This window comes from Myotis lucifugus, unplaced genomic scaffold, assembly GCF_000147115.1.
Source record: "Myotis lucifugus unplaced genomic scaffold, Myoluc2.0 scaffold_45, whole genome shotgun sequence".
Taxonomy (NCBI): domain Eukaryota; kingdom Metazoa; phylum Chordata; class Mammalia; order Chiroptera; family Vespertilionidae; genus Myotis; species Myotis lucifugus.
Window position 1 is genome coordinate 7,525,981 of NW_005871093.1, and position 16,029 is coordinate 7,542,009.

General features: G+C 50.8%; 1 protein-coding gene across 1 annotated transcript in view; it reads right to left on the reverse strand.

The window, feature by feature from the left end:
- The window catches only part of COL26A1 (collagen type XXVI alpha 1 chain), a 165,880-nt gene extending 150,145 nt beyond the window's left edge, over nucleotides 1-15,735 (reverse strand). The window contains 2 exon segments of the mRNA XM_006088268.3: nucleotides 15,579-15,609; nucleotides 15,612-15,735. Of these exon segments, the coding sequence (XP_006088330.1) occupies nucleotides 15,579-15,609; nucleotides 15,612-15,735 (155 nt within the window).
- Between the last annotated feature and the right edge of the window lie 294 nt (nucleotides 15,736-16,029).

Consider the following 16,029-nt stretch of genomic DNA (forward strand, 5'->3'; position numbering starts at 1 on the left):
AACCTGGCTGAGATGGCTCGGCACAGGCACAAATAATTTAGCCTCAGCTCACAATGACTGGCCTTACAAAGAGTCTAGAAACCATAGTCCATTATTAGGCTCTTGATTTAATAACTGGGAGGGGGAGGTAGAGGTGAATCCAAGGTCCCCTAATGCCAAAAAATGTCTTATCTGTAAACCAAGAAGTGAGGCAAAGATATCATCATCTTTAACCATGTCCTGGACGCACACAACGTCTGCCCCTTTTCAGGGTGGACACGGAGGAAGAGAAGAGAGGAGAAAAGATGAATATGAATGGGACCAAACCACCATCCACTTTCTAGACTCCCTGGAACCTGTGAATATGTTTTCTTGCACGAGAAAAGGAATTGTGAAGCTTTGATTAAATAATGGTGTGTTTTTAAAGTTCAAATAAGGATCCTGAAGTGAGGAAATGATCCTGGATTATCTGCCTGGGCCCAACCTAATCACAACGGTCCTTATAAAATGGTGGGCAGAAGGATCAGAGTCAGAGAGAAAGGAAATGCTGGAAAGAGAGGTTGGAGGATGCCTTTTGAAGATAGACGAAGGAGCTATAAGTCAAGGAATGCTAGCAGCTTCTAAAAGCTGGAAAAAGCAAGGAAACGGATTCTCCCTTGGAACCTCCAGAAGGATCAGTCCTTTGAACACCTTTTTGGCCCAGTGAGACCCATTTTGGACTTGTGACCTGGAGAACTATAAAATAATCAATTTGTGTTGTTTTAAGTCACAAAGTGTATGGTCATTTGTTACAGCAGCAATATGAAACTAATACAGCTTACAAAGGGGTTATTCCTTTCCCAGGTACTCTCTGTTATCCAGGCACTCTGCAATAGCCTCGAGATACAACACCAAATAAGACAGATGGGCTCCCTGCCCCCAGAGAATTTACAGCCTTGGGGTAGATAACTAATTATTAATCAATTAATTATAGGATTGACTTGCAGTTATCATGAGCTTTTAAGTCAGAGAGCAAGCTCTGAGGGCATTTAACAAAGAGGCTTAACCTTACCTTAGGGGACAGCAAAAGTTTCCCTGAAGGTGTGTTTAAGCTGATCTCTGAGCTTTGAGCAGAAGTTAGCTAGCCCGAGAGAAAACAAAGACTGGTCAAGGCAGGAAGCAGCTTGAGGTTAAAAGACAACCTTGGTGGTGAGCAGAGAACCCAGAGAGACAAGGAGACAGAACTCCCTCCAGGTCCCTGAGGTAGGAGGCTCTCCCACCTGTTCATCTTCATGTTCAGAGCTCTTGCACGAAGAGTTTCAGGGACTGAGCTAATTATTACCATCAGCTGTGGGACAAAAGAGAGGAAAAGCCTGGCAAACCCTTTAGAGGCCCAGAATTTCATCACCCCAGAAATGGGGGGCGGGGGGTGCCTGGGCAGGCTGAGACCTCTGAGAGCCGGAGAATCCACATGGAATCAGCCGTGTGGCCAAATCAATCACAGAGGCAGGAAGAGGGAAGTGCCGATTTCCTAGATAAGCCTTCCAGGGAGCAGGAATGACAAAAATGTCAGATGCCAGAGGCAACTGGCCGGGCACAGACAGCAGGAGCCAAATCAGAAAGAAACTGCCACCTTCTCTCAAAGGCTTTCCAAGTGCGACTGGGTGTGTGGCAGGCCCTGGCAGCAGGGTGGCTAAATCGGCAGCGGCAGGCCCTGGGATTCCAGAGGCTACACCCTGGGGAAGAGGGAAGCCTGATCCTTTCACAATGGCTCCAAGCAAGACCCTCTGCTGGGAACTAGGGGGCTTCTCAGCTAATACCACACAGTCCCTGCCCTTCCAGAACAAGGAGGGGATGGGACCAGACAAAGACATCAACTGTTTGGGCTGTAAACCGAAGCTAGTCACTAGCAGTGGGTGCAAACAACTTACACACACACACACACACACACACACACACACACATGCACCCTTCCAAAAGGGTTTGTCACCCCACTCCCCATCTTGTTCAGAAAGGTAAAAGTGGGGTGAGGGAGCTATAAAGCAGGGCCTTCATCCAGTGAGCAGAAACGGCTGAGTAATAATTAGTCTGCATATTTAACCCATTTCCTCATTTAATCTCAGCCCAATCCTATTAGTTTCATGTTACTTGTGAGGCACCGAATCAATGAAGGGAAGTCCGGCTTGACAGGCTGGCTGCAGGAGGCACGCCAGAAGAAGTACTTGGGGTTCCCTTGGCTGTCATACCCCCTGGGACAGGAAACTCCTCAGAACTCCTCAGCCCCTGACCTCTCTATGGGCATCTCAGGGCCTCCAGACCCTCTAACCTGCTCCCCAGTCAAATTCTGGGGCGACCCTTGGTGCTCACTCCCCAGTGGCTGTGGTTCCACTGGGAGATAGGACTGCCCCCACCCTTCACTCGAAGTCTTGAAAACCTGAGCAGGGATTCTGAAAAATCAACAGGAACCTGGATTCTGTATTTCTCTGGCTTCCCCAAAGCACCAGGTGGGCAACTACAGGGCGAGGTTGGAAATGACCCTGGTGAGAGAGCGAGAGCTTTGGACCAGCTCCTGCAGGGCAAAGGCCCTGTAGTTGCTGAGGTGTTCAACCTTGACCCACTAGGCCAGAGCTCCCCAGAGCGCATCGTCTAGAACACCGCCTTCATGAAACACCCCTGGAAAAGGACCTGGTGGCCTTAGATGGCTGTGAAACGCCCCATTTCCCAAGCTTTGCAAGGCCCATCAGCACACTGCCCATTCTGGGAAAGCTTTTGTCATTTTATGAGGCTGCACAGTGTTTACTATGTATTGTTCTAAGCACTTCATTAACAGTAACTCTTTTAAGCCCCAGAATGACCTGATGAAGTAAATGCCCCATTGATCACCCCATTTTATAGATGGGGACACTGAGGCACAGAGAGGTCAGGTGACTCGGTCGGGGCCACCAGAACAGGGACCCCGACCCAGGAAGCCTGGCTCCAGAGCTGCTCGTCACACCCTCCCTCTTTATGAAGGAAACTCTTGAACCTGGTTCAGAAGCTTCTTCTCATAAGTCCCATTAACACCTGACGAACAAGCTCCGGATGTCGGATGTCGGATGTCGTCCGTCCCGGGAAGCGGGAGCTGGCAAAGGTCAGCAGCAGCCCGGCCAGCTCTGACCTTTGCAGATCACCCTGGAGGCAGCGGGGGTGGGGCAGACAGCGAGGCGCGGGTGGTGGGAGCCCACACCTCTCTCTGAGTGTTACAGAATTAACCTGGATGGGGTCCAGCTCTTTTCAAGGTGGTCTCGTACAGGCCACCAAAGAGAAACATCTAGACCCTGGCTGCTGGGAGGCAAGAAAAGGAAGACCAGACAAGAAAGGCTGGGACCCCGGATTCCTCGGAGAGAACGGTGTGCCGGGTGTCTACTTCCATAGGATCGGCCGCAGGATCCCCGAAAATCCTCCAACAGTTAGTTATTGTTACTCTATTCCCCTGCCCCAGGCAGAGTTGGGCGGGATCCAGCTCACACACTCTCGAAGCGGCAATGAAGTGTCGGACCAGTGCAAGCCAAGAGAAGCCTGGAGTGGTGTTCTTATTGCCATAGGAATTGTTTCTCTGGGAATGGATTTTAAAATAACAGACAAGCTGAGGTGGGGGAGAAGAGAGAGAGATGAAGGGAGAGGAGATTCAGAAAACCGCGGGGCCTTATGAAAAGGCCAATCCGTGTGATTTTCAGGAAAACTCCCCTCTTTCCTACTTCAAAGGAAAAAACAGAAATCCCTAATGCTGGTGGCCTCCCTGGCTCCTCTTACTGTGGCTTCCAGAGCTGTCCTGTTGGGGACAAAGCACAGACAAGGACCGCTCTCCGGGACCCCTCAGAGCAACAGACCTGAACGGGGGCAGAGGCCATGACCTCAGTTTCCCAGAGGAGAGAGATCAAGGCATTTGTTCATTCATTCATTCAATACACAGCGGTAGAGTACCTGATATGTGCAAGCCAGGGGCTAGATATTAAAATTAGGCTACAAGAACCCATGAAGGGAAAACAAGCATTTTACAAAAACACAGGGTGCATGAACACCGTGCTGTTCTGCCTTTTCAAAGCTGAGAAACACTGCAGAGTCTTTACAGTGCTCCAAGGAGCAAAGCAGCTGGCCCCCAGCATCCCCCGAGCACTGGGAAGGGACAGAAGCTCCAGTCTGCAACCTGGCCCTGCCCATCCCCCGGGGCCAGGTGCTGCCAGCTGCACAGACTGAGCACTCATCTCCCCGCTGCTCCACCCCCACTGCTCTGCCCCACCTCAGGTCTCCCGACACTGTTAGCGCGCTTCCCCCCTCTGCCTCTTCTTCTTTGCCCCATCTCCCCCCCACCAGCAAAGCTGGCACTGGCCCACTATAATCCTGACTCAATATGAAGCCCAAGCTCCTTAGGGTGGCAGAAAAGGGGCTTTGCCTGCAGGCTCCAAAGGTCTAGTCTGCCCTGCCCCCACCCTGCCTGCCTGCAGCCCATGGTCCAGTCATTCTTTTTATTTATTTATTTATTTTTGAGAAACATTGATTTGTTGTTCCACTTATTTATGCATTCATTAGTTGATTCTTGTATGTGCCCTGACCAGAGATGGAACCCGCAACCTTGGCGTATCAGGACAAGGCTCTAACTGAGCTACCTGGCCCGGGCCATGGTCCAGTCATTCTGAACTCAACTGCACTAACCACATGTCAGGCACCGTCATACCTCCCAGCCCTTATGGTATTCTGTCTGTCCAAAATGCACTCCCCAGTCACTGTTGAGAACACCCCACTCATCCTACAAGACCTACTTAAAACATGCCTCCTGTGGGAGTCCTTGGCATATAGCCCAGTCCACTAGGCCAGCCTTTCCCAAAGTATGGAGTCTGGAACACCACCCGTGACCTCCCATGTTGTGAAACCTCCTATCTTCCCAATCTTTGCAAGGCACATTAGCACTCTACACATCCCTAGCCCTAATAGTGTTGACTACATGTTTTCCTAAGCACTTTGTTAATTCATTTACGCCCTAGGACAACTTTATGAAGTCAATACTATGATCATCCCCATTTTACAGAGGAGAAAACTGAGGTACAAAGACATCCAAACTCACACATACCCTAACTGTCCTGGACAAGTAATTGCTTACCCGCCCCTTGCCTGCCCACCCCACTTCATACACATCTGTGTCACATCAAATTCCACACTTGTTCACGAGTCTGCCTTCCCCAACCAGTCTCTGAGCTGATCAAGGGCAGAGGCTGGGTCTGAATTATCAGTCCTCTCACTCTCCCCAGTGCCACGTACACAGCAGGCCGCAGGGCAGTGGCCCTGCCCTCCCGTTTGAGTCCCCAGCTCCAGCCCGCCGACTGTGGGTCAGGGGAAGGGTGGGTGGCTGGTTAAATGCCTGGCCTGGATAAGCGCACGTTCCCAAGAGGCCGGCGTGGGTGGTGGGCAGCGGAGGCTCATGCATTCATGCCCCAGGTGGGCTGGTCAGGGCCATGCTGGGCATCAACAGGTAGGAGAAATGGTTCCACCCGCGGGGGAGGGAAGCGGGAAGTGAGTTCTCAGTGCCCACACCACAAACAACCACAGGCACAAGAGGCACGGGGAGCTGCTCACAGAGGGGGACAGAGCAGGGGTCCAAAGACTTCCTGAAAGAAGGCTGCACAGGCGGAGCCAGGTATGGGAGAGGCCTTCGGGGTGAGGAAGGGACCCACCGAGCACCTGAGCTCCACTGACACAACAAGAAAGAGACTGCAGAGTCAGACAGAGTCGGGAGGGCCAGTGAGGGAACTGGAAAGCGCGGGAGGTGAAGAGACCCCTGCGCTGCCCCAGGGAGTGGGGTCTCCCACGGCAGGTCTTAACCCAGAAGGGCTGTGGAATCAATTTTCCGAGCCTTGGCAAGCACTTTTTTATGAACTAGATAGAATACAATAAAGAAGAGAGTCTCACATATGGTAACAGTAAGCATTATTTCGTGAAACTTGTTTCAGATGTGGACGCCTGCATGCGCGGCAGGCGTGCTCAGTCACCGTATAAAAGGTATTTCTTATTACGGGTCATGATGAAAGAATCCCAAGCTGCTCCGTTCTCCAGGCGGTGCTTCCTAAACCCGGCTGCACCAAACAGCACCTAGGAGGCCATTAAAACACATCTCTGGGCCCTGGACTTCCTGCGTCATGGACAGGCCGGCACCTCCCATTCTGTTATCTCCCCAGGGATCCTGATGAGTCCGTCAGGTCAGCGCTCTGCTGTTTAGGGGATGCTGCTCCTAAAGCCTGGGAGCAAGACCGGCAAAGTAATTTGTGGAGCACAGATGCAGGCCTCTCATTTTGAGAAGCTGGGGAAACGTGCCATGAAAAGTACTGAACTAGTCCTGGCTGATTTGGCTCAGTGCATAGAGCACTGGGCTGCAGACTGAAGGGTCCCGGGTTCGATTCCGGTCAGGGGCACATGCCCAGGTTGCAGGCTCCATCCCCAGTGTGGGGGGTGTGGGAGGCAACCGATCGATGGTTCTCTCTCATCATTGATTGAAGCAGGGGGTCCCGCGGGGGTGAGGCCGAACGGAGTCCTAACAAAGCATGCCCGACTCCGGGGACGGTTCAGTGACGCAGATCCAAGTTTATTGTGTGAGTGCAGCAACATATATAACATTCCAGACCAATCAGAAGTTTACAACATCCATAGGGCAACCAATAGTAGGAAAGATCAGGGTACTATGTAGGGGCTCTAGGGGGTCAGCTCAGGCGGGCGATGCCACTTCCTGGTGTGCCGAGGAAGCCTGTATAGGCGGAGCGTGCTCACGCCATTGCATCTGCCGCAGCACTGAGATAGATCTCCTGAGCTCTTCCTACAATTGATGTCTCTCTAACTCCCCCTTCCTCTCTGAAATCAATAAAATATATATATTTTCTAAAGTACTAAACTACATAGCTTTTTCCCTTGTTTCTCACGCCTCTCTCTCTTGACCTGTCATTTGTGTCCTGCTTCACGTGTGCTCCCTCGGGCACAGGGACACTAGTAAAGCAAGTGCAGACCCTCACAGGCACCCTTGCACCCTCCCTGCAACTCCAAGGTGTGCGAGTGGGCACGCACTCACATGTGCAACCCTCCCCACCAGCCACACAGGGGACTGGAGCCTTTATGACTGAGGCCATCAGGGAAAAGCTCATCCAACTTCGGCGGATGTGAGGTACACATGTCCTCACTCCATCCTGAGACCCACTCCACATCTCCCTAGAGGTGACACTTACACAGAACTGCCTTACACCTGGGCAAGAGGAGCCCCACTCTCAGTGCTGTGCTTTCAAAGACCCCATTCTGGCCCCCCTCCAGCCACACCCCTACCCACATGGCACAGAGACTGTGGGGCCAAGGGGACATAACCCCCCAGAGCCCACAGCCCCCTTGGAGACCAAGTATAGGTCCCCAGGGGCCTGGAATTCCCTCCCCAAACAGCTGAGCGTAAGGTAAGGCCAAGTGACAGCTGTTAGGGTTAGGGGAGGAACCTGAACTGGGGCCTGAGTGTCCACGATGTGTGCGAGCCAGGGGCAAGGTGGGACAGGAAGGCAAGTGAAGGGTGACTCTCCCTGAGTCACTGAGTCCGCACAAACGTCAAGGAAGCCAGGAATTCCCACTGTGAGACTGGGCCCCCAGGGTCATTAGGAGGGCATGTTTGTCAAGGTCAATGACAGAATCTATTTTACAGTTTATAAGCTTGATTTATGACTTTTAAATATTTAGAAATACAGGATGTGATCCTTCATCTGTACCCCAGCCCCGGGCTCTGCAAATGTTAGGAGTGGCCCAAGCTTGCAAGGCATAGGCCAAGGAAGTCTATGCTCATCCCCGAAAGGCCATTTTGACCCAGCAGCGTTAAATGGCTTCTTCAAAATGTAGCTCCTAGGGCCCTAGCCAGTTTGGCTCAGTGTATAGAGCATCAGCCTGTAGACTCAAGGGTCCCCGGTTTGATTCAGGTCAAGGGCACATGCCTGGGTTGCGGGCTCGATCCCCAGTAGAGGGTGTGTAGGAGGCAGCCGATCAATGATTCTCTCATCATTGATGTTTCTATCTCTCTCTCCCTCTCCCTTCCTCTCTGAAATCAATAAAAATATATTTTTTAAAAAAACGTAGCTCCTAGGAAAACCTGCCAATGGGGATGTAAAATGGTAGAACTCCTCTAGGGGGTGATTTGACACTAACAGAATTATGTACGCATTTACCTTTCTATCCACTTTTTTTTAAAAAAAATGTATCCTACAGATTCACTTGAAAAAATATGAAATGAATAATGCCCGATAGCATACAATGTGGCACTATATGTGACACAAACGGCTAAAACAACACACTGTCTTTCAGTAGGGGGCGAGCTGAATAAACTGTAGTCATTCACAGCCCACAGAACTGCGGAGCTGGCAAATGAATGCTGGAGACATGAAAAGTTGTGGAGTGGAAGGTGCTGACGGTTGCACAACACTATGAATGTGTTTAATACCACTTAACTGTACACTTAAAGATGAGTAAGATGGTAAATTTTGTTACGTGTATTTTAGCCACAGTATTTTAAACTGAGGAAAAAATACGGGTGCAGAAGGTAGAAATGCCCTGATATAGAGCAATCTCCATAGCACATTGTAAAGCAAAAAAAAAGAGTCCAGGGCAGGACAGCATAACTAATACGCCACCTCTGTATAGGACAGGGCAAAAAGAAACAATGAAAAGATAAGCCAAAAACTAATTCAAAACATGTGCAAAAAGAAACAATGAAAAGATAAGCCAAAAACTAATTAAAAACATGGCTACCTACAAATAGTAGATAATCATAAAATTATTTATACAAGTATTCCAATAACTAAATGAAAAAGAAATGTCAGAATTAAAATAGGACCATTTTGCAACCCTTACTGAAATAATGATGTAGGCAAAGATCACCAACACATGGCAAGAGGGAACGCTCTGATGACCAGACATTGTGGGATTCCTGAGATGATTCTTGATTGAATAATACTATACAACCAAACAGGTAGGTAATTTTGACAAAATAATAATAATAACAATAATAATCATAGAGGAAGATGAGAAGGAAGAGGAGGAGCAAGGGAAGAGACCAAAATCCAATCAAGCCTCTCTATCCAATTTCTTGTTTTCTGGAAATAACTGAGGAGAGAAGAACAGGTTAACAGGCACCATGAGGATATAATCAACAAACTCCTGAACAAGGAAAACCCCATCAGGCGTAGTTCTTCAAGCAATAAATTGCAAGGAAAAGAGAGAGATGGAGAAGGAAACCTAGACAGCAGTGCTCTGGAGAATGTTTAACACCCAGCTTTCCAGAAAAAGACATCATGTCCTCCTGTATTAGTCACCTCGGGCTGCCACAACAAAATACGGTAGGCTGGGTGGCTTAAGCAGAGACATTTATTTCTCAGATCTGGAGGCTGGGAAGTCCAAGGTCAAGGTCCTGGTAGATTCCGTTCCTCGTGAGGGTCCTTTTCCTGGCTTGGAGACAACTACCTTCTTTCTGTGTCTTCACGGGGCAGAGAGAAAAAAAGAGAGGGGGTAGGACCCTCTGGTCTTTCTTCCTCTTCATATGAAGACACTAATTCCATCATGGGGGCCCATCCTCTTGACCTCATCTAAACCTAATCGCCTTCCAAAGCCCCTACCACCAAATGCCATCACATTGGGGGTTAGGCTTCAATACATGAATTTGGGGGGAGTGCAACATTCAGTTCATAGCACATTTTGATTGGTGTAATAAATTGGATGTAGGTATGAAGCATTCTTGCTCCTGCCCCCCCCCAAAAAAAGAGATATTAAATCTAATCAAACCTTTACATCTAATCTGCATTATAAAAGAGATACAGGGAGTAGAATATCAAATTACACCACCTGGAAGCAATCAGACAAATCTAGAACATGGGCCTTCTATAGGACAACTGGCCTCTTCCACAAGTCAATGTTATGGGGAAAAGGCATTCTTTTTAATGAGTGAGGACACTTCTACATTAAAAGAGATACAACAACAAGTAAGTGGACTTTATTTAGATCCAGATATGAACAAACTAACAATAAAGAAACATGGGTTTTTTTTGACAATTGAAGAAATATGAATGTGCATTGGATTTTAGAGCCAATAATAAGGAATAAAAAGGAATAGTAGGAATGATAGTAGTAGTAGTAGTAGTAAGGTATGACTGTGAGTTTGTTAGATGTGGTAATGGCATGGTGATAAGGGATCAGGTGTATATGAATATCACCCGTGAAATGAACATGAAGTCTGGAATGTGCTTTAAAATACTACACACACACACACACACAGACACACACACACAGGCAACGAGTATTTGCGATGGGGTAAAATAAGTGGCAAAATGTAATGGTTGGCAAATCCCAGTGAGGGTCCATGAGGATTTATTTTATTTTATTTTAATATGTTTTTATTGATTTCAGAGAGGAAGGGAGAGGAAGAGAAATGGAAACACCAGTGATGAGGGAGAATCATTAATCGGCTGACTCCTGCACACCCCCAGCTGAAGATCAAGCCGGCAACCCAGGCACATGTCCCTGACTGGAATCGAACCAGGGACCCTTCAGTCCACAGGCTGAGGCTCTATCCACCAAGCCAAACCGGCTAGGGCGAGGGTTTATTTTACTCTCTACTTGTGTGTAAGCTTGAAAATATCCATTGAAAACAATTTAAATACAATATCTTTAAGTGTCCCCAAATCAAAATGCTTGACTTCAGAGAGAACAATGTTTCTTAACGGGTGTGGTTTTGTCCTTCAGGGAACACCTGACAGTGTCCAGAGACATTCTGGTTGTCACAGCCGGGAGGTGGGGGTGAGCTACAGCATTTAGCTGCTGCTGAACATTATGCCATGCACGGGACTACCCCACAACAAAGGACTATCCAGTCCAGTGGTCACTGGGCATTGGTGAGCCACACACCTGAACTTCTCGGTGTCCAAAATAATGGCAGAATGGGGAGTGGTAGAGAAGGAGTAGGCAGCCTCGAAGGGTGTGGTGAGAATGACAGGTTCATGCAGATAAAGGACAGGATGAAACCAACCCTTGCCTGGTGAGGGTTCAAGAGAAATTGCTACTTATTCATTTGTATCAGCATCATGGAAGATGTGACTTGGAGCGAGAGCACACCTGGATGACCTGCAGCGAGCCAGGCTGGAGGGGGGGGGGACCTGCAGCAAAGGGGGCCAAAGGGTGGCTGTGTGAGCTGGAGAAGGGCCTGCACTTGTGGCTAAACAGCTTGGACTCTTCTGATCACAGTGAGGAAGGCTGAAGGGTGAGGGCCAAAAGGAATGAGGCCAGATCTGCATTTTGCAAACCCAGCATCTGTGTACCCATTTCTGCTCTCCACACCTTGTGCGCATGCCCTCCCAGCAAGCCTCATACCCCGAATCCTGGTCTCCATGGGGTACTCATCAGACAGACTGGGGCTCAAGGAGGTTAAGGAACGCGTGCCAGTTCACATTATCAATTAGGGGCAGAGCCAGAAGCCCCCACCCCACTGCGGTAAGAGAAGCAGTGGCCCTTAGACCACAGAGAGGCTCTGCCCGGGTCCTACACTTGGGAGGACCCTGCTCTTGCCTGCTCTCGCTGTGCTCCTCCTGTGAAATGATGAGTCGGTGGGGCCAAGAGGAAGCAACCACCCAATCCCCTGCCTCCTTCTAGACCCAGCTCTGGGGGCTCGGGTTCCCTGCCCAAGTGGCCCAAACCCAAAGCCAGGGCCATTTTTCCCAGCCATCCTTTAAGGGCAGACCCCACAGACTGTATGCCCACTTCTAGTCTAAGGGGTAGGGACTGAAGTTGGACATGCAGGTTAAGGAGTCTGTACGCCTGTGCATCACCATCACAGTGTGAGAGGAATCCAGGGCTGGAGATGGTCCAGGGCAGCCCTCCCCCTGCAGACATCTTCCAGAGCAGAATTCTAAGGCAGTAAGATTTCCTCATTTGCATCTGCCTTCCAGGCCATTGTGAAGGTATATTCTGGAGGACGGAACTTGCTGAACCTACTTCTTTAACCATCATTCGCTTGATTCATAGCCTATTTAGCCCTACAGTATGTAACTTCCATTTGTCCTCGGGCCTCAGGCCCTGTATAGGAGTAAGTGGTTTGTGGAATGAGTGCCATTTTTCAGGGCCAAGAGGAAGCAATCACCCAATCCCCTGCCTCCTTCTAGACCCAGCTCTAAGCAAAAAGAAACACTGTCCTCTGTCCCCTGGCCCACAGACCTGCTCTCTGGACATAGTCATTCCCTCCTCTGCTGAAATCTGGCAGGTCCCACAGCTCTTCTGATTTCTCTTAGTCAGAAGAACACTCTCTAAGAAGTAATATTAAAACTTTCTCTTTTATCCAAATTAAAACTTCTCCCTCCTCCAGCTGGGAGATGTGCTCCACGAAAGGGATACAGGCCCTTCTTTGGTCTTACTCCTGTGTCCTGAGCCCTGATCGCCTGCTGCTGTTTTGGCCCCTTTCGGGTTAGATGTAGAGATGAGGAGACAACAGACAAGACCCTTAATAAACATCTGTAGGAGGGGGGAGGGGAGGAGTGAGACTTGGATGCTTTAAAGAGTATCACAAATGTATTGTCTTTAGTCGGGTAGAATGGAAGAACTGGGGCACTGAGGCAGGGAGTTGGGGGGACTCAGTCCTTAGTGCAGGCCTCCAGGCAAGTAATGTTGCATTTCCTTTCAGCTTTTATTTGGCATCTGAACAGCTCTGCAAGATTTTTATTATTATTATTATTATTATTATTATTATTGCATTTTAGAGAGAGAGAAAGAGAAACATTGATGTGAGTGGAATATCGATGGGCTGCCTCCTGCACCCCCCTGCCCCCCCCACACACACACACACACACACACAGGGGATAGAGCCCAACCCGAGCATGCGCCCTGACTTGGAATCAAACTGGCAACCTTCTGGTGCACAGGACAACACTCAACCAACTGAGCCACACCAGCCAGGGCCAGCTCTGCAAGATTCTACTGGAAACGGCCCTCCGAGGAACTGGGGTCCTCTTTGCCAAAATAGCTTAAACAAAGGGCTTCTGATGGAGATGAACAGAGCAAAAGCAAGATGCCCCCAACACATTTCAGACCCAGACTCCTGGCCAGGAGGGCAGACATATTCAGAGAGAGAGACAGAGAGAGAGACAGAGAGAGAGAGAGAGAGAGAATGTACCAAAATCAGATACCAACAGGAACAATATCATGAAATAAAAGGAAGGCTATCTGTCAAAAACAGCTCTGTTGCTTTGCCTGTCAACTGAGACCAAGCCACTATAAACACACGTATGAAGCCAAAGCTGTGAAGGGCACCAGGCCAAACACTGTTCCCAAGCCGTCCACCTCTGGGGCTCTTGAATTTCAAGGGCATGGGCCACCTGTGACTGGTGGCTCAAGCCTACAATGCCCACTGGGTTTCGTGTGGAAGGACTCAGTTATGCTCTGGAACCTCCATCTCAAGCATCTGGAACCTGCCCCCCCAAGCCTCCTTAACACCGCCTAGTATCCTACTTTCTACAAATTCCTCCAGATCCTCCCTGAACCTAATTATGCTTTCTCCCTGCTCCCAATCTGACGGAGAGAGTTCTGGAAGACTGCCACATTTGTTTGGGTTTCTCTCATTCTTTTTTTTTTTTTAATTCTCACTCGAGGATATTTTTCCATTGATTTTTAGAGAGAGTAGAAGGGAGGGGGAGAGACAGAGAAAGAGAGAAACATACTGATGTGCCCTTGACTGGAATCGAACCCATGACTCTTTAGTCCTTGGGCTGATGCTCACTCCACTGAGCCAAACCGGCGAGGGCCTTTTGGGTCTCTGCTAAAGCAATCCCTTCCAAGTTTCTGCAAAGGTCCCCAAGTCCCAGCCCACCAAACACCAGAACCCCCATCTTCAGTCATTCACTGCCTTCATGGACATCACTTCAGCTCCTTTCAGAGTGCATATTCCAAGCTGCAGGAGCTGGGGGGGGGGGTTCCTTCCCACATTTTTTAATTACAAAAGTAATGCATGAATATCCGCTCCTTGCAACACATGCAAACAAGACACAGGCAGAGGGGGAAAATGGAAGTTCTCTTTTACTCTCTCCCCTCCCACCCCCAGTTCCAGGTCTCTCCATATAGGTAACCATGGAAAATGGTTTCTTACAAACATATTTTGTCCAGGCACTTATATACCTAGACAGAAATCAGAGTGTTTGGGGTTTTTTTCATAAATGAGATCATGCTATACCTATCATTCTGCAACTTGAAAAGCTTATTTTTCAGACTATTCTCATATGGAACTGTGCAGAGGCCACACTACTGAGGGCGTTTGGAGAATAGAAGCTTTGGGTAAGTATTTCCAAACAGAACAGGGGAAATAAAATTTCGTGCAAAGTTTTCCAGAAGCGTTTTTATAAGCTTTTCTGAGTCTCGCCTTATCCAGCCATTAAGTGTATGTTCTTCCCAGCACAAAATATCCCTGTCTCCTTCCTATAAGGCACTGCCAGAATTCAACTTGGTCGCCCTCCCAGGTTTGGTAAATACTAGTACAAGCAGAAAAAGACTTGGGGTCTGTCTCTTGCCTTCCTCCATAGCAACAAAGCAGGACGGAGCCAGAAAGCACGGATTTGGAGGAAGCATATAGGAGGTCCGTCCTGAGTCGCCAATGGGACCTCCCTCTTGGCCTCAATTTCCTCCGTTAAAGGAAAGGTAATCATCTAATAGTTCACGCTGGAGTGGTTTTAGCTTCAAAAGAGATGGATGGTACGAATGCAGGTTGTGTGTTCTAGAGAACTACAGCCGTGTGAATCGTAATGATTCTTCCATGGGGAAAAGCTAATTTCGAGTGACTTGCGCGAAGGAGGCGTTTTGGCAGCTTTTACTTGCGTGCTGCCGCGTTTTCTTGGGGAATTCGACCGCGGTGAGAGGAGACGCTGCCCCAAGCTTCGCTGGAGTGGCCGGGGCGCCACCTGCCGGCGGAGGAGGAGGCCGCCGCGGTCCGGGAGCCGCGGGCTCGGGGACCGGCTCCTCGGACCCACCGCGGATCCATCCCAGCCGAGCAGGGTACTGTCTCCAGGTGGCTGAGCAGCCTCGGCCGAGGTTCCTCCACGGACCCCGCCCAAGTACCGGACACAGTGACCCTCCGGTGTCCCCGGGCAGCCGGCAGGAGGGGCGGGGACCCGGACGCACGGCCTTGGCAACCTGGGAACCAGTTGCCCAACACAAAGCCGCGGCCGTGCAGGTGAGCGCGGCGGCGCCACGTGAGCCGGCGGGCGTCCAGGGACAGAGCCACCCAACCGCAGCCGGCCCGGCCGCCGCCTCGCCCGCCGCAGGTTCCCGCCACCTCCGCTCGCAGCCGCCAGCCACAGGCGAGAAGGTTGGGAGAGCGAGGAGGAGAGGGTGGGCCCCGCGCCTGCAGCCCCCGCTCCTGTCCTCATCCCCGGGCACTGACCACCCCGCGTCCTCAGCCCCCAGGTACCGCCGCCCCGGCCCCCCAGGCCCCACTGTCCTTGTCCCCCAGCCCCCGACACCCCGAAGTCGCCAGCCCCCTGTGCTCCACCGCCCCGAACTCCCAGCCTCCTACGGCCCGTGCCCCCAGGCCCCGCGGCCTCGCTACTCACCGGCGGCCCCCGTAGCCGGTGCCCGGGGAGCGGCGCCCGGGTCGGGGTAGCCGTGCTGCTGCAGGGCTGCGGCCGGGAAGGGGTAGAGGAAGCCGGTGGCCAGCGCCGACCCGCAGAGGCAGCAGCACGCCCAGGGCAGAAAGAGAGCCAGCTTCATCTTGCGCGGCTGCCTGCGGGGACCCGGAGCCCCCGGCGCGGGAACCGTGGGGAGCGCACCCGCGGCGGGACCAGACCTGCCGCCCCCGCCCGGAGAAGAGCGAGCGAGCCGGCGAGCCCGGGTCCGAGCTGAAAGTGTCTGGGGGGCGCCCACGCCTCTCTGGGGCCGCCTTTTCAAATTCTGCGAGGTGGGCTCTACGCCGTCAAAGGGGGCGTGGGGCTTTCTCGTTAACCCTCGGCGGGCCGGGGCCGAGGAGGCGGCAGTGGCCGCAGAGCTGAAGTTCTAACTCCGTTG